This window comes from Oreochromis niloticus, linkage group LG15, assembly GCF_001858045.2.
Source record: "Oreochromis niloticus isolate F11D_XX linkage group LG15, O_niloticus_UMD_NMBU, whole genome shotgun sequence".
Taxonomy (NCBI): Eukaryota; Metazoa; Chordata; class Actinopteri; order Cichliformes; family Cichlidae; genus Oreochromis; species Oreochromis niloticus.
The window spans coordinates 23,947,384-23,963,000 of NC_031980.2; the positions used below are offsets into that span (position 1 = coordinate 23,947,384).

General features: G+C 42.0%; 1 protein-coding gene across 11 annotated transcripts in view; it reads left to right on the forward strand.

Moving 5' to 3' along the window:
- myo6a (myosin VIa) overlaps positions 1-15,617 on the forward strand; it is a 142,105-nt gene that overhangs the window by 9,656 nt on the left and 116,832 nt on the right. For 10 of the 11 annotated variants that reach the window (XM_013272213.3, XM_013272218.3, XM_013272220.3 and 7 more), the window contains exon 2: positions 14,311-14,445. In XM_013272213.3, the coding sequence (XP_013127667.1) occupies positions 14,329-14,445 (117 nt within the window). In that variant the 5' untranslated portion in view covers positions 14,311-14,328. Of the gene's footprint in view, positions 1-7,768; positions 7,884-14,310; positions 14,446-15,617 lie in introns of those variants that run through there. The other variant, XM_025898711.1, reaches the window with a different exon arrangement.

Genomic DNA, 15,617 nt, shown 5'->3' on the forward strand with positions numbered 1-15,617 from the left:
AAAGATGAAAGAATTTAGACTGTTTTTAACTCTCAGTGTTCGTTTGACTTTGGGACCTGAAGGGAATGGAGTTTTGGACCCAGATTACTCCTCACTACGGCAGCCGTAATGCTCTGACAATCCATCAAGCAGTCCATCAGCAGGCTTACCAAAGTTGTACTAAAACATTTTTTAACAGATTTCTGCACGCCAAAATCGGTTCAAGGTCAGTGAGCACAACCAGAATTCATACATAAGGCACACTCTCGATTTTTGAGAAAATTAAAGGATTTTAAGTGTGCCTTATAGTTTGGAAAATGCGTTATACAGAAGAAAAGAATATATCGTGATATATATCGTTATCGCACATGCTTCAAATTATATCGCGATATGAATTTTAGGCCATATCACCCAGCCCTAGGACTAAACTACCATGACATCACGCTTTGGATTGTGGACATTTGTGGAAAGTTGATTCTGTTTATCTCAACATAACGTTTTCACTGGAAGAAACATTTAGTCACTCATCCAGATGACTTCTTCAGCCTAGTTTGGCGTTTGGCCATGGCCATCTTTTTAGAGCCAAAAATGACAGTAGAGGGTTGGATTTGATGGATGCTGCTAATCTATTTGGTAACATCCAAGAAGTTGATTCTGTTCATCTGGACGAAGCGTTTTCAGTGGGAGAAATGTTTCATCATCCAAGTGACTTCTTCAATCTCAGCTGATTGCAGGTTTCTGCAACCTTATAAAGAGTACACTTGCACAGTGACCAATATAGCCCACTGATCAGTGGTTGTTGATTAGTTGGGGGGTGGCTTTAGTATTTTCAGTGCTGTCACTGCTCAGAGCGAGCCGGCTCTTTGACTAATGTGCAACTTTTTAGCTTCTTGTGACACTTTTTATTGGGGTTAGACTTCAACTTGAGGAGGATGACTCCTGTCAATCTTTAATCTGGATTACAAAATGTTTATAAAAGATCAGCACTTCAGAAAGCCCAGACGTCGGCTGAAATTGCAGAGAAGCAGCTCCGAGCAGGTCATACAAGGGACAGACATGCTCTTTGAGACCAGCTGTAATGTTTCTGAGTTTTAAAAAAAGGATAACAGAGCATTCCTCATATTCCTGAACATTTTTGGATGGTTGAATTTGCTAATTTAAAAGATTTTTACTGAGGAAGAGGATTTACTTCTTGAACAATAAAGTTCACTGCCTGAGCGTACTGTACTACAGCAGCAGTCTATTAGGGGTGTGTCTCTAATTTATGTCACAGTGTAGAGGCAGAGCACAGGATCAGATAAAAGTACTGTATGTGAACCAATACAAATATTAGTTTTTATTCACGAAACTGAATAGTTTCTGTGTGTGTGTGTGTGTGTGTGTGTGTGTGTGTTGACCTATATTACCACCTTTGTGAGGACTCAGTTCACTTTTAATTGCCTATAGTGGGAACTTTTGTGTGGACAGTGAGGACCGCTTCAAAAGAGTTTTTCAGAAATTGTTTTAAGGTTTGGTTTGGGATTAAGAAATTGAAAGTACAGAAGTACAAATCTGTGTGTGTGTGTGTGTCAGGGAAGGTCACGTTGCTTTCTGAAAGGACTCACCTGCTGACAACGCCCTTTTCAGACCAATGTTTCTCGTGGGTGCGGCTGCAGCCGGTGAACTGCTTCAAAGAATGCTGGGTAACTTTCATGTGTGCACTCTGCTGTAACAGCGAGGACTTTTTAAATAAACAAAACTTAACACAAAAAGAAAGTTTAGATCACATCAGGATTGGTTTGATCAGTTAGTGCGAGATAGCTTTGGTGTTTGATTTAGGCAGCAGAAAGTGGAAAGATGGCTGTGCACGAATGATTGTTTGGTTTCCTTTTAATCACTGAATAATGGAAAAATCAGCGAAGGTCTTTCGCCTGATTAGCTGATTTAACCTTCATCAACCTTGGCTACTGCAGACTCAAAGTTTTGTACATCTTTGAGCCCTCATACCTGTGTTACCCACATTAAATTAAATATTGCCAATGCCAAATAAATATTGCACACAGTCCAAAGACAGAACTGTTTTTTTGTTTAGCTTTTTTCAATGAGCATCAGCGGCATTAAATATGTTATGGTCTGAATTTCAAAATTGCACCAATTTAAGTCTCTGATGTACAGGAAGAGGTCCTATCACCATCAGGTGTAGGTGACTGATCTGACTACGTTATAGTATATTTTCTGAGACCCTCTGTGTGGGGGGGAAGGGTTGATTGAGAGTAAAAATCAGTTCAATAACCATTCAAAAACTTCTTTAGTGATACTATTACACAGAAGATATGCACACCAGGTTTTCAAAGTTGCCAGGAGTGGGTCATCACAATATCCCAGGGAAGGACACTGAAAATCAGAGAGAGTGTATGTGTGTGTGAATGGGAGACAAATGGAAGACAAAAGCACTTAGACATAGATCAACTGTGAATGAGTGTGAAAGTGCTTTGAGCATCTAATTGTTTTAGACTAACAATTATCTAATCCTTGTTATGTGAAACAGACTCTCCTGCATCACATTAATCTATGAGCTAAATTAAGACTGGTCTAACCCCACAGACCAGTCTAAACTATCTCTGTAAAACTGCTCCCAGGCTTTGTTGCTCTTACTAATCAGTAGCCTTAAAAATACATAAGATGTGAGTGAGCTGCTAATGTTGCATCACGTCCTCAGAAGCGATGTCGTCCTGCAGTTTTATGGAAGAAGGAAATGTGATGCTCGTTAGGAGAAAAACCTCACGGCTGCCCGTAAAGACGACCCGACGAAGGCCGTTATCAGCTGTGCAAAGTTCAGCGGCGCTGTGAGAGGGCGAAACGCGGTGTCATTTTCTGCACAGTTAGAGAGCAGCCCGAGCCCATCAGCTGGTGTTAATCATCTCCCAGAGAGGAAGATAGCAACAGGACAAGCCGAAAAAGTTAGATATGTAATCAGGAGCCCTTACTTCATGTCATGGAGAAAACGGCGTGTGGGAATAACCATAATCTAATGTTTTTGAATCGCTTTTACAATTCTGCCAGCCTAAAAATATACACATATTGTCCATTATCTATTTTTGGTGGCTTATGCTGATTAACCTTTGTCCATGTCCATATAAGCCGGTGGATCAGACTTTTACTGGCCCACATAAAACTCAGTTTAATTAATAAAAGTACTGCTACCTATAAGAAAGTAATATAATTTATTATGGAGACTTGAGTTTATGAGTTTATATTAAAAAATAAATCTATTGGAGTAAATGCCGAGCCATACTGTTTTGCAGTCTCTAGGTGATCGGGACTTTTATGTTAAAGCCTCTAACAGCCCTGCTTGTTCCTGCTGCTGGTGTCTAAAAGCTGTTTGGATTGTTTTTTTATCATGACGCTTTAAACGGTGCAACTGGATAATTAGCAGTAGTTTCTCTTCTCTGCTGGTCGATGGGGCAGCAGTCTAAACAGACCTTCCTCTCCTCGGCCTCCATCTCCAGCTCTTCTGTGGTGTAGGTGTTCATAAACCAGCTGAGAGACATAATCTTTGCAGCATGTCCAGCATCTCCGCCCAGTTGGGGATGGATGTAACGCCTCACAGAGGACAGACCAGGCCGATGCAGATTCATGACCGTATGCTTCCTGTAACTACCCGTGGCTCGTGGGCGAGGGTGGGGATGTAGATAGGCTGTTAAATCAACAGTTTCACCTTCACGCTCGGCTCTCTCTTTACCACAGTATACAAGGTCAAATGAACCTAAACAATGGCTGTTCAACTTTATGTGCACACTGCCATAATATTTGCTTCATATGTGGTTCACTGTGTTTTGAAGAATACCTCACAGGGATTGTTATTGGCTCTTCTGTAGGAAAGCTTTTCATTTTGGCTGTTTGTATCCTCAGATTTCCAGCATCTTCCCTGGAAGTTTCAAATCAAGAAACTATCATGGTGTAGTTGTATTTCCTCCCCTCTGTTGTTGTCAGTCTGCCCTCGGGGGGTTCTCTGAATTCATCGCAGGCTCTGCGCTCACCACGTGACCTGGCCGAGCGGTCCTGACAGCGAGCTCTCAGTGAGCAACGACGCAGATCCAACAATCAGCTGTTTGTCGGCTCGGCGCAGAGTGGGTCGGCACACATACGACCGCAGGTCGATTCGAACAGCGCTTCCTCTGCTGCCGTGAAGAGCAGCGTCCTCAGAGCTACAGCTGCTGCAGCGCGAGCTCAGCCACTCATTTCTGATCACTCGACCGAATAAAAGACCGACTTTAATGCTGCTGTAAGGTGGTTTACGACACGCTTTGTGCAGATGTTTCAGAATATGGTTTTTAGATTGACCTTTAAATGTATCCATTGTTCTCTTTATTTGTGAGGGAGAGACTGAGAAACGTTTTTGATTTTACACTCCAAATCCTGTAACGCTAACCCCGACTTCTCCAAAACTGAGATTAAAAATAGAGAAACCAGCCCCAAATAGCTGGCGTACAGCCTTGCAGCAAACTCCAGTGCAGCATAAACATAAAGCATCTGCTTCATGTGTAGGTGGGTGGGTGTGAGCTGGGTTAACGAGCTTTATTTACCTGCCGGGACACTACTGCACGGCTCGGGTGGAGCTTCTGCTACACCTGTGTGACCGATGCATCATTGCTGGGGTGAGGAGAGAGATCAGAGTCTTTCACACAGTAAATGAATTTTCTCAATTTCTAGGAGTCGAGGCCTTCCCTTGTCAGCCAAAAGATATTCTCTCTCCAGGGTGTCATGGCAGGGGCCTCGGTCTGGTTGAAGAGGCCACTTTGGGATGGCACCTTAGGGAGGCATCCCGGTCAGATGCTTAAAGCGCTTCTTCGGCTGGGTGCTTTCTAACCCCCTCCTGGGTGCATGGGCTCCTCACTCAATGTTTTATAACATTTTGTCCACAGCAAAATGTCTTCTTACTAAAGAAACAACAGAAGTGGTCACACATGATCACAAGTAAACCTTATCATCAGTTGGGTTGGGCGATTGGACCAACTACATCAGTGGGTTTTCTTTAAACTTGCTAATAACTTTGCCTTGTGAGAGTTTAAAAAATCGGCACACGCATCCAGGAATGCACAGCAGCGATCGCCAGCTGTGCCCTAAAGTTGCCCTCACACCCAGTTTTGCCCCTGGCATTGTTGAGTGTTCAGCCTTTGTGGTCTGCAACACAGCGCAGCTCTGATTTGTTGCTAATGTGGCTGCATAAAGCCGAAACGAACCAGAAGCACAAATACCACAAAGGCGCACGTCTCGACAGGGCAAAGAAAACAGTCTGTGGACTAAAAATACCTCGTGCTGTGGTGTGACTCAGGTCTCACAACGAGGCTCGGCTGACAGACCTAATCAAACGCTTTTTGCATCACAGGGGAAACAAAAAAAAAAATCTACTTCAACTCCACACAACCACGCTCGTCTGCTTCAAAGCAGCTGCACACTGGAAAGAGGAGTTTTCACAACCTTTATTTACGCCCCAATGATTCAGACACCCCGACTGCCACCGCTACAGTGCAACATCCTCTCTGTGGTGCCCACATTGAAACCGGCGGCATGGTGGTAACTCCATCCTTTACTCTGTCCTGCATCAGGATGTTTTTCCAGTCATTTAACCATGAAGAGCTGGTCTGTTGTTTGACATCATATCACATTCTCCCACTTTTATTCATTATTCAGATGAGCAAACAACTGGCGGCTCTTTTACCATCGGCATGTTTGAATATGTAAACTCTGAAAGATGTTCAGCTTGTAACCAAATACTGAACCTCTTTGTTATTGAAGTTGAAAGGCTGAGGAGCAGGTGTGTCAGCCTCCTCGCTGGAGACTGGAATAAAGGCAAACGACGCTTCTTTGATTAAACGAGGTGATTCGGACGTATTTAATAATGTGGGTATAAAGTCTCCGACCTTGGAAACTGTAACTTCAGACTACTAAGTCACTGCACTTCTTCGAAATAGCCCTGGGACGTTTATGTTTGTTATGCAAAAATAATGGTCAGGACGCCATGGTGGTAAAATCCATTTTACTGAGCATGTGTTTACACATTAAAGAGCACCTTTTGTTTTTGGTAAATATGGCATCCCTAAATGATAAGAAGTATTTTCCATAACAGGCATTAATGTAATGTAGTGGTAATCAGCCATATGCTGATGGCGGCTTCTGTTAGTCATATGGAGCTGCTAATGGGCTGGTCTGCTGATGGTTAAGGATGTTTTCCTTTTTAATCCATGTTTCTATAATAAATAAAAAATATCTCAGTGTGAACCAAACTGTAGATGTAACTGTGTTTCTATATTTCTGATTATTTTTGTGCTGGCTCTCTTTCTTCACCTCTCAGATATATGATCCTGTCTGAGGATCCTGAGCTTTGGTGGTGTTAATATCAGCTTCACCGGGACTGAGGCTTGTGCTCGTGACAGCATATTTTTTTTCTGAATGAGTTCCTCATCATTTGATTTACATTTTTTGCTAGCTTTCTGGGTTTCCTTTAACTTTCAGGTGAAAATAATTGTTGTGACTGTGTGTGGGAATTCCTGGGTTATTAGTGCTAAACCAGTGTTTGTGTGTAATAATAATCATTCAGTTCAAGCTGTTTGCCTAGGTTTATGGAAAAACAGACTGTATATAATAGATGAACATTGCCGCTGTGCTTGCACACTCACAGACGGTATATGACATGGATAAAAGGCTTCAGGTGTGAGAAACTTGTTTCTATCCCCAACTCTGTGAACACTTTCCTGCTGAGTTCATGGGTCAGTCACTCGTTTTGGGCCATACTGAATATATCATTAAGTTTGATCTGTGAATCTTGGTCATACTATGTTTTTAAAAAAAGCAGGATTATCCACCATCTACTCATTGGCTGACTCGTGATTGACAGAACATTAGCTGGTGAGCGTGCCGCGCTCTATCCTCCTTTCTGACTGCAATAAGGACCGTCATTTGCAAAATGAGCTTTATGTTTTATTAATCAGGGGAGTCACACATGAGGTGACACATTAATAGAGCAGTGGGCCGTGTTCTGCTACACTTCTGCAGGCAGTGGAGCTTCCCCGGCTCGTCCTTTTACGCTTTGCTTCTCAGACCTGGGAAATATTTGAATTACATATATGCAACTTATGTGAACAATTATGCACCACGCTAATGACACGACAAGTTCACTGTGTGAAACATGATAGAATACATTTGAACAATATGAATGAAAACTAAATATTAATTTATTGTCATTCTGGGTTTTTTTAAGCATATTTAATGACTTTGGTTTATATTTTATTACCCATGTTTATTATAAAGTGTTATAAAAAGTAGTAAAGGTTATTTTTACTCTGATTTGAGGCGTATCTGTCATGATGCGACCTCGGCGTGTCCCATTTATTTTTAGGATGCTCATCGTGCAGCAGAGTTGAGGTGGCCGGTTTCTAATATTTCAGTTTCATTATTTGCACTTAGGTGAAAACTCGTCCAGTGTGTTGATTTAAATGCACTTCCCTGTATTTCCCTGTTTTCCTTTCTTTCTTCTTCTTATTCACACTTTTCACTCTAAGCAGCTTTTTATTATGATGGTCTGATGTGAACAATCAGCAGTCCTTCACCTCTCGGCTGCGTCTTTAATGTTTCGTCTGAATGACTTTGTTAATGGAAATCCAGCTCCAGAGGATGCTGACAGCTGGAGACGGGTTAGCTAAGGAGCTACACTTCCATGCAGGATTTTAATATTTAGGGCAGCAGCTGGAAATAGCTTCGGCCCTTTTAGTTTCAGGCTTTGCTAGAAAAAAAGAAAAAAAAACATTAATGTGACGGTGAGCGCTGCAGTCGAGGCTCAGCTCTGCTGCTGGACGGCTGTCGCTGGTACTTTGTGGTTTTCTTAATTAGCTGCTTCAGACGGGAGGGATCAGTCATTCCCGCAGGTTTGTGAGCTCCGTGGTGAAACTAACAATTATCGAGTGCGACGTTCAGAGTCTAAAATTAGCTGCAGAGTCAGTTTAATGTTAAATGTAGTCAGCAGTAAGGCTCGTTTCTCCAAGGGCTCACCGTCGGAAATAAAGTTGATCAACAGCAGGTTTGATCACCGTTTCAGCTGTGATGGGTAAACGTTGTGCCTTTGTTTACGTTGGAAAAACTCCACATCCCAGCTGCATGCTGGGCTGACAAATGGATCATTGTGATTTTTTTAAATGATTTTTAATCTTTTTTTGACAAAAATTTGCAGATTTCAGCAAAGATTTTATCAATTTAAAAGTAGCTAGGTGTGGACAAAACCATTTTAGTTGTAGTTTTTCAGTTTTTATTTCAGCTATCTGAAATGATATTTGCCAGTGACTAATATAATATAGTGTAAAATAACAGTTAAAAAGACCGAAACGAGACTGAACTAAAAAACCAAAACTCCAGACAAAATTAAAGCTGCAGTCCGATCAGTTCCTGCAGACATGTTGGCCTGTTGTTGGCTGTCGCTCTAAGAAGCTCCACATCACTTCCTGGGTGGCGTTGATGAACACCCACTAATTAAACGATGTTGCTGAATGTTGATCTGATTAAATCTGGAACTTGTTAGAGTCCTGGTGTTGGAGAAAACTGGGGGGGAAGTGCAGACTGACTGTCCTGTGGCTGGTTTTAGTGACCGTATTGGTATGCTTGACACATTTGTGTCATTTTGCAGGGAAAAAAACTGAAGTGAGATAACTTTATTGGATAAAAACCTATATGGATAAAATCTAAAAACGTATTCTGAGGACATGATTCGCAGTTTAAAAGCGGTGATAAATTGCTGGATATGCTTTTGCAATACTCAGCATAACGCAGAATGTTTAAACTGCATTAATGTTGTATTGTGAATGAAGTAGTGTGCTAATAGCCTCTTTGGTAAAAAATGGCTGACCTGTTGGGCGGAGCTTCTTTGTTGGAATTTTGTAGGCGGTGCTATGGAGCGTTTTCAGGTACAGGAACCATAAAATATATAAATTGTTACCACTTCTTAAAAATATGAAACTTTAATAACAGCTTCCAGCTTCACCAGATTAATGCTTGAGCTTTAGAGTGCTAGTCATCATTATTATTATTATCATTATTATTATTATTAGCTTTATTATTATTATTATTATTGTTAGCTTTGTTATTAATACTATAGAAAACTTCCCAGGGTGCAGGGAGGCAAACACAGCTTAGTCCCACTAAGTGGAACGATCACTCTTTGATCCTTAAGCAGTTTTTATTTGCAGTAGCTCAGCTGAGTTAAAGGTGATTACATCACATCCTGTGAGCTGCGGGTGATGATTAGTGTGTCTCTGATGGTCTGTGCAGGCTGCGCTGAGCCACTGTAGCAGGTTTGATCTCGTCTTTGTGACCCAACGTGTGTGCGATTGTTCTGGAGGAATGCAGACAGCGTTAGACTCATGATGGAAAATTATCATATCGATTAGAGGCTGAGGTTCAAAGCCAAAGTGCCCTGCAGCAGTGCAGCAGCAGCAGCAGTATACAGGAATGAATGAGTGAAGGCTCCCTGTAGGAGTTTTCAATACCTTCATTAACCTGCTGTGAGACGCTGTGGCAGACTGCACCTCTGCTGCACAGTCCTGAGGTTCCTGTACACTTTGTGCTGCTGTCAGTCACTTGGTGTTTGAGGCTTCTATACTGTAGATGTGTGAATGGTGACTGGCAGCTAGTGCTGGACTGGAACTATATATATATACGTACATGACTATATATATATGAAAATATAACACTATAAAGTTTTTTTTTAAGCTTTTATAGACCAAATAATTTCAGAAAGTTACAGTTTATGTTACAGTGTGTTTATTAAATAGGTTACATTGTGTTAGCCTGTTGTCGAGCGTAGTTATGCGTTTCCATTTATATAACATCAGCAGACATTTATCTGAACTTTAACAAGTGCTTTATTTGTAATACTTTGGGTATATTTTATTATTTTTAAGTATTTTTGATATAAGTACTTCTTCAATATAATATTATCTTATTTTTAATAAAGTTGTTGTGTTTCAGATATTAAAGGTTAAAATAAAATAATATAATAAAATATAATTGTAGCATCTGGACACTTTAGATCAGTCTGAAAAATGAACTTTATTTTATTATTCTTAGTTTAAATAATATATTTGTCCTTTTTAGAACTGAAAGTCAGAATCCGATACCTGACAGTTCAAAGCTGTGCCATCAGGAAGTCGGTTTGGATGACCTCATAGTTTTGTCCTTTCTTTTTTTTTTTTTTTTTTTTTTTTTAATGAACTTCCTGGTCATTCAGTCATCCATTTGTAAATGCAGCTTCCTTCTCAGCTGCAGGATTAAACGTCCTGATCGAGGAGCTTTTGGACGCAGAGTCATGGGTGAGGTCATATCTGTAGATCATTACCTTCGCCTTGATTGGCCAGCAGAAGGAGTCGGCGAGTGTCCGTCTGTCCATTTCTCGGATCCAGCTATTTGCTCAGCAGCACTTCAGGCAAATGTCTTTACTTGGTTTATACTGCGGCACTCTACAGTTTGACTAATTAATTCGACCTGGGAAATGAAAGTGTGGTTAATTAAAACATCTTTGCCTTTGGCTTTGAAACCAAGCTGCCAGTTTGGCTTTTATTTAAAAAGTTTAAATTAAACTTGGAGCAGTTTACACAAGGACTGCACACCTAAAACTGCCTTCCCTCTAAAAGTAGTTAAAGTTAACACCCAAACCCTTAATCTGCTGGCTCTGCTGTACCTCGGGGCTCATGTTTGGACTCGTGTACGTGTTACTTTAAAGGTGTCTCTTCACTCACAAAGCACTTCAACAGGCTTTGATGAGCATGCTGAATGAGCCGTGCCTTATATCAAATACAGCACAGTGATTACTCACTGCAGTCATTAACTTCCACTTCATTTTGATGCCAGATGCTACGACCGACTACCCCCCGCCCCCCCTCTCTCAGGATAGTTTCATAATGGCTAACGGCCGTGCTCGATCTTCTCTCCACTGCAAACAAGGCAAAGAATCCACATTTCAGTTTGCCAGCACGTGATGTCCCCTCATTGAAAGTGAACAAGAGGCCTGAAACGCATACCTATGAATCCTTCCTCGGGCTGCTGCAAACAGAGGAATTAGCATGAAGTGAAGTGCACACTGTGACCAAGAGTCCCAGCTTTTTTCTCCAGTGACAACAACAATAATAATAATAATAATAATAATAATGATACCGCACACGTACGAGGTCACGGTTTGACCCTGTGACCTCGTATTTGAGCGTGCAGCTTGGGAGCGTGCATGCGGTGTGATCGGGTTTGCTTCTGCTTATGTAAATGTGCACTCAAACCGTTGACTCGCATCACAATGAACACCTGAGGGGATCACACCTGTTGGTCTCCAGTTACAGCAGCGTCCAGGCTTCTCTGATAAAAGGGGCTTATTGTACTGGGACTGTGATGGTTTAATATCCCTAATTGGTTTTGATGGGCTCTTAGTGCAGCACTCAGACAGTGCGGGGTAATTATTTTAAGTTCCCAGAGAAAAGCCTGCTGCAGTTTGGCAGGAAGCCACCGTGTGTGCAGGGAGCTGCTGAGTGACGGTCGCAGCTGTGTGGATAGAAACGAGCTGGCTCAGAGTCTCGCTTCTTATTGGCTGCTCACTGAGCCCTGCTCCTCTTTTTTCTTAGCGAGGTCACGATGCTCCTCAATGGTGTTTCTTAGGCTTTGGGATGATGCTTAGTCATCCTCCAGTGAAACATAAGCTTTCACTTTAGAGCTCTCAAAGTCGTCTCCGTGTTCCCACGGCAGGACGTTCACTGATTTAGGAAGCATATTTGTCGTGTCCTTTTAAGAGTTTCTAACTTTGTGAGGCACTAAGATTACCATTTTTATTATGATTCTTTGGCAGCTTTTATAATCTGGTTTATTATAAAAACTTGCACAGAAATGCCACTTCAAAGGGACAAATACACTTTTAAGATCAGTGTTATGTGTTTTTCCTTTGCTCTAATACACAAAGGTCAGTCATTGTCTTCAGCCAACCACTTTTACCACTAATGTGATGTGTGGTTTAGAGACGGTGGCACTGATTTAAAAGCTGAAGATGTTAGCATTTCATTGCGAGGACAAGGATGGGACAGAATTTGAAATGAGTCCATCAGGTACAGCTGAGGGTGAGATGGTGTGGACATGTTGGACAAAGGTCAGAGAAGATTCATGGATGTAGTGAAGGAGGACATGCAGAGAGCTGCTGTGACAGAAGAAGCTGGGATGCTGTCTGTAACCACACCATCACCGCTACTTCCTTTAATGTGACAAATGCATAAATTCTGCATCAGTTTAATAGAAAGTGGTTTTTGAGCTGGAAGTCTGTGCTGTGTGCGTGTAAACGCGCTCCGGCCCGCGAGGCTGACCGTCAGGTTCTCACACATGCTGGTAGTTTGTGGTCTGCTTGCCTCCGGCTGCTCGTGTTCACGGAAACATTGGAGAGGACAGAAATGATGAGCTGCAGCTACTCCGGCTCCATCACGTTTCCTTTGTTTACATCACTACATATTACTGTACTCATAGGGGTTTCCACAACATACTATACTGTACGCTGACACACATACGTGGTGATGCTGGTGTGGTAGTCCGGTGAACGCTGTAAGGAAGAAGTGGAAATCATCAAATCAGTCTGTGGGGAAAAGAATATTTTTCCTGAAATAAAACAGAGTGTGAAATTGTGCTTTTTGAACTTGTGTTTCATGGAATGAGGATTAACGAGTCCTAAACGTTACACTGCTGTTTTATAAAGTGCATCATTTTTGTGATTTTAGTGTTTTAGGTTTGAATGACTGCAAATCATCATTTTTACAGCTGTCAATTGATAAATCTGATAAAATAAAAACACGGGCATGCCTTGCTTTGTCCTCAGCGATGTTATTGTAAATTTATTGTCCTTTATTTAATTTTTGGGCCTTTGTTTTTGACTGTGTTCAGTTTCCAGAGTGGTTTTGGTTTATTTTAAGTTTGTTTTTTATTGTTTAAGTAATGCTAACGTTCAGACTTCATTACTTTGTGTGCTAGTTTTAATCTTATTAATGACTAAAACTAAAGACAAATACAAATACTTTATTTATTCCACATTTGGATTAAGTCCTTTTAACTGACTTCTATATTTTATTCTAGTTTTGTGAGTGCATCGTGGGATTTCAGGGAGTTATAGTCTTTTAATCTAGTTTTCCTTTTTATTCCAGTGAGTTTATGGTAACTGTTATCTCCTACATCGCTGGCTGAAGTCCCTGTGCAGCAACAGCAGTATGCAACAGCAGTCGCTGTGTCCCTGTGTCGCTGCTGTAACGCGATCAGCTGCTGCTTTGACTCACTAACACTGTAATTGGTTTGCTTGCTGTCAGAAAAGCTCCAGAGAGCTCAGGAGTCAGTGCTGTCTGTGTTTTCAGTCTGTAGTATAATGAATATTTCTAATCTTAATGTCCATTTCATTGATAAACCAAAGAGAGACAACATGATTTAATAATGTGGCTGTTACAAATGCAGAAACGAAGTTTGTGCTCTAAAATATCTTTGGAAGTCAAGGAAGTAGGTGGCCCCACCCATCTCCTCTTTAAGCCTTCTGTTTGTGAGGGGCAGCCAATCAAAAGAAGGCTGGGCTGAAGGGGGAGGGGCTAAAAGTTTCAGACAGAGGATCGTGGCACAGTGTCCGATAAATAAGGATTATTTAAAAATTATATTACAAATCACACAAAATTGACATCAATACAGACAAATGTGTAACAGGCCAAGGTAAACTAAGCAGTAATTAGGCAGCTTCTACCAATGAAAATAAGAGCAGTTGATGAAAGACAGCAGGCTGACGACTTTCTCCACCAGCTGAAAGGGCTGCTGGATCTGGGGCTGAACCAAGGGGGTGAAGTGAACTACCCCCACGTCAACCTCTGGTTTGGGGATGAAGGCCCGTCCGGGGATGGTGAAGCAGTTGTGGACACTGCGGCTTAATTTGACCCAACACGGGAAACCTCACCCGGCCCAGACACGGAAAGGATTGACAGATCCTATCTTGCATAGATAGAGCGCTTTAGGTTGAAGTTGTAAAATGTTGCTTTTTTGTTTATTTCTTTGGCTTTTGTTTGTGGTGCAGTGAGATAAACAGACTTTAAAACCAGAGGCACACCTCCTACATGTCACTCATGAGTACAGCATCCTTTCAGTGTTGTGTGATTGGCTGTTTGGGATTTTATGGTTTGCTGAGTGAAACGAGTACCCAAGAAGCTGAGGTGCAATAAAGGCAACACACTAGGAGCCAACTGAGCTTTAAAAAGAAAGAAATGTTTGCATGTTGGAGTCGAAAGAGTGCCGCTGACTGTCGTGTGTCATGTTTTCCAGAGCCTTCAGAGCGGCGACATGGAGGATGGGAAGCCGGTGTGGGCGCCACACCCAACGGACGGGTTCCAGCTGGGAACCATAGTAGACATCGGAGCCGACAGCCTCACCATCGAACCCCTCAAACAGAAGGGAAAGGTGAGCAAACTCTGAGGGTTACCTGCTTTACAGGAGCAGTTATTAGTAGTTATTACTGCACTGCAGACTTATTTACTTGCCTGCCTTCCTACCCTGAGACCTTCCCCAATTTCCCCAACTGCGTCCTGATGTCTGTGTGCAGGACTCGGGTTGTAAGGATGACATTTATTTTACCTCCAAGCATCAGCGTTGTATTAATAACACAAAGCAAAGATTTAAAAGGCTAGCTGCAGCTTCATCACCTCTACGTCAGCATTTTTATGCCTTCCTCTTTTATTTTGAAGAAGAATGAGTGAGATGAAAATGGTTTTGAATCGATCGGCCCGCTCTGGCCCTTCTTTGATGGGTTTATCTGATGTGCTCTCACCTGCTGCGTGTTAATGATTTAATGTCCCACTTAGCTCGCGGGGGTTCAGGCCACCTTTCTGGAAGCAATAAAGCATTGTTCACTCGGTGATTCACCTCCGGTGCTCGAGTGCTGATTAATCAGAAGTCAAGTGGCTCTGTGCAGCAAGATAAACAGGCTTTCTTTGATATCGCCTCCGTTGATTCGCTTTTCTGCTGCATCAGGTGCTGAATCGCCTTCAGCAAAGCTTTTAATGTCACTGAGAGTCTGTTGCTGTGGTAACCCCTAAAGCTCGGTGTCCGTCTCACTAATCTTCCCCCTCGGAAAGGCCTCTGCAGTGACAGCGTTCCTCTTTAAAGAGACTCCTCAGTGATTTACCGTAGCCCCGTAAAACACAGGACCCCATAGGTGTGTTTCCACACCTGCCTGTGTCATGAGTGATATTTAAACAGGAAAAGTGGTTTTAATCCTGCGTTCTTTTAAGAGTGGCTCTCGTTCCTGGATGTTTTCTCTGAATAAAAGATGTTGCACATTATAAAAGGTTGGCCTCGCTGGATTTCTGGCCGTTTACTGGAATGAGTTGCAGCAGTTTTTACAGCAGTCATTCGGCGCTCGCACAGCCAGTTTTATGGTTTTTATCGCCCTCCTCACCATTTCTATCCAGAAATATTTACTCCATCTTTTACTGTGCCCCTGATCTTTGCACATTTGCTCTGCAAACGACTGCATTAAGGCTTAACGGGTCCTCTCTGCATTTACAGAGATTCCATGTAAATGTATTTTAAATGTCACACCAATTTAAAATGATCTCCGTTATGGATGGAAA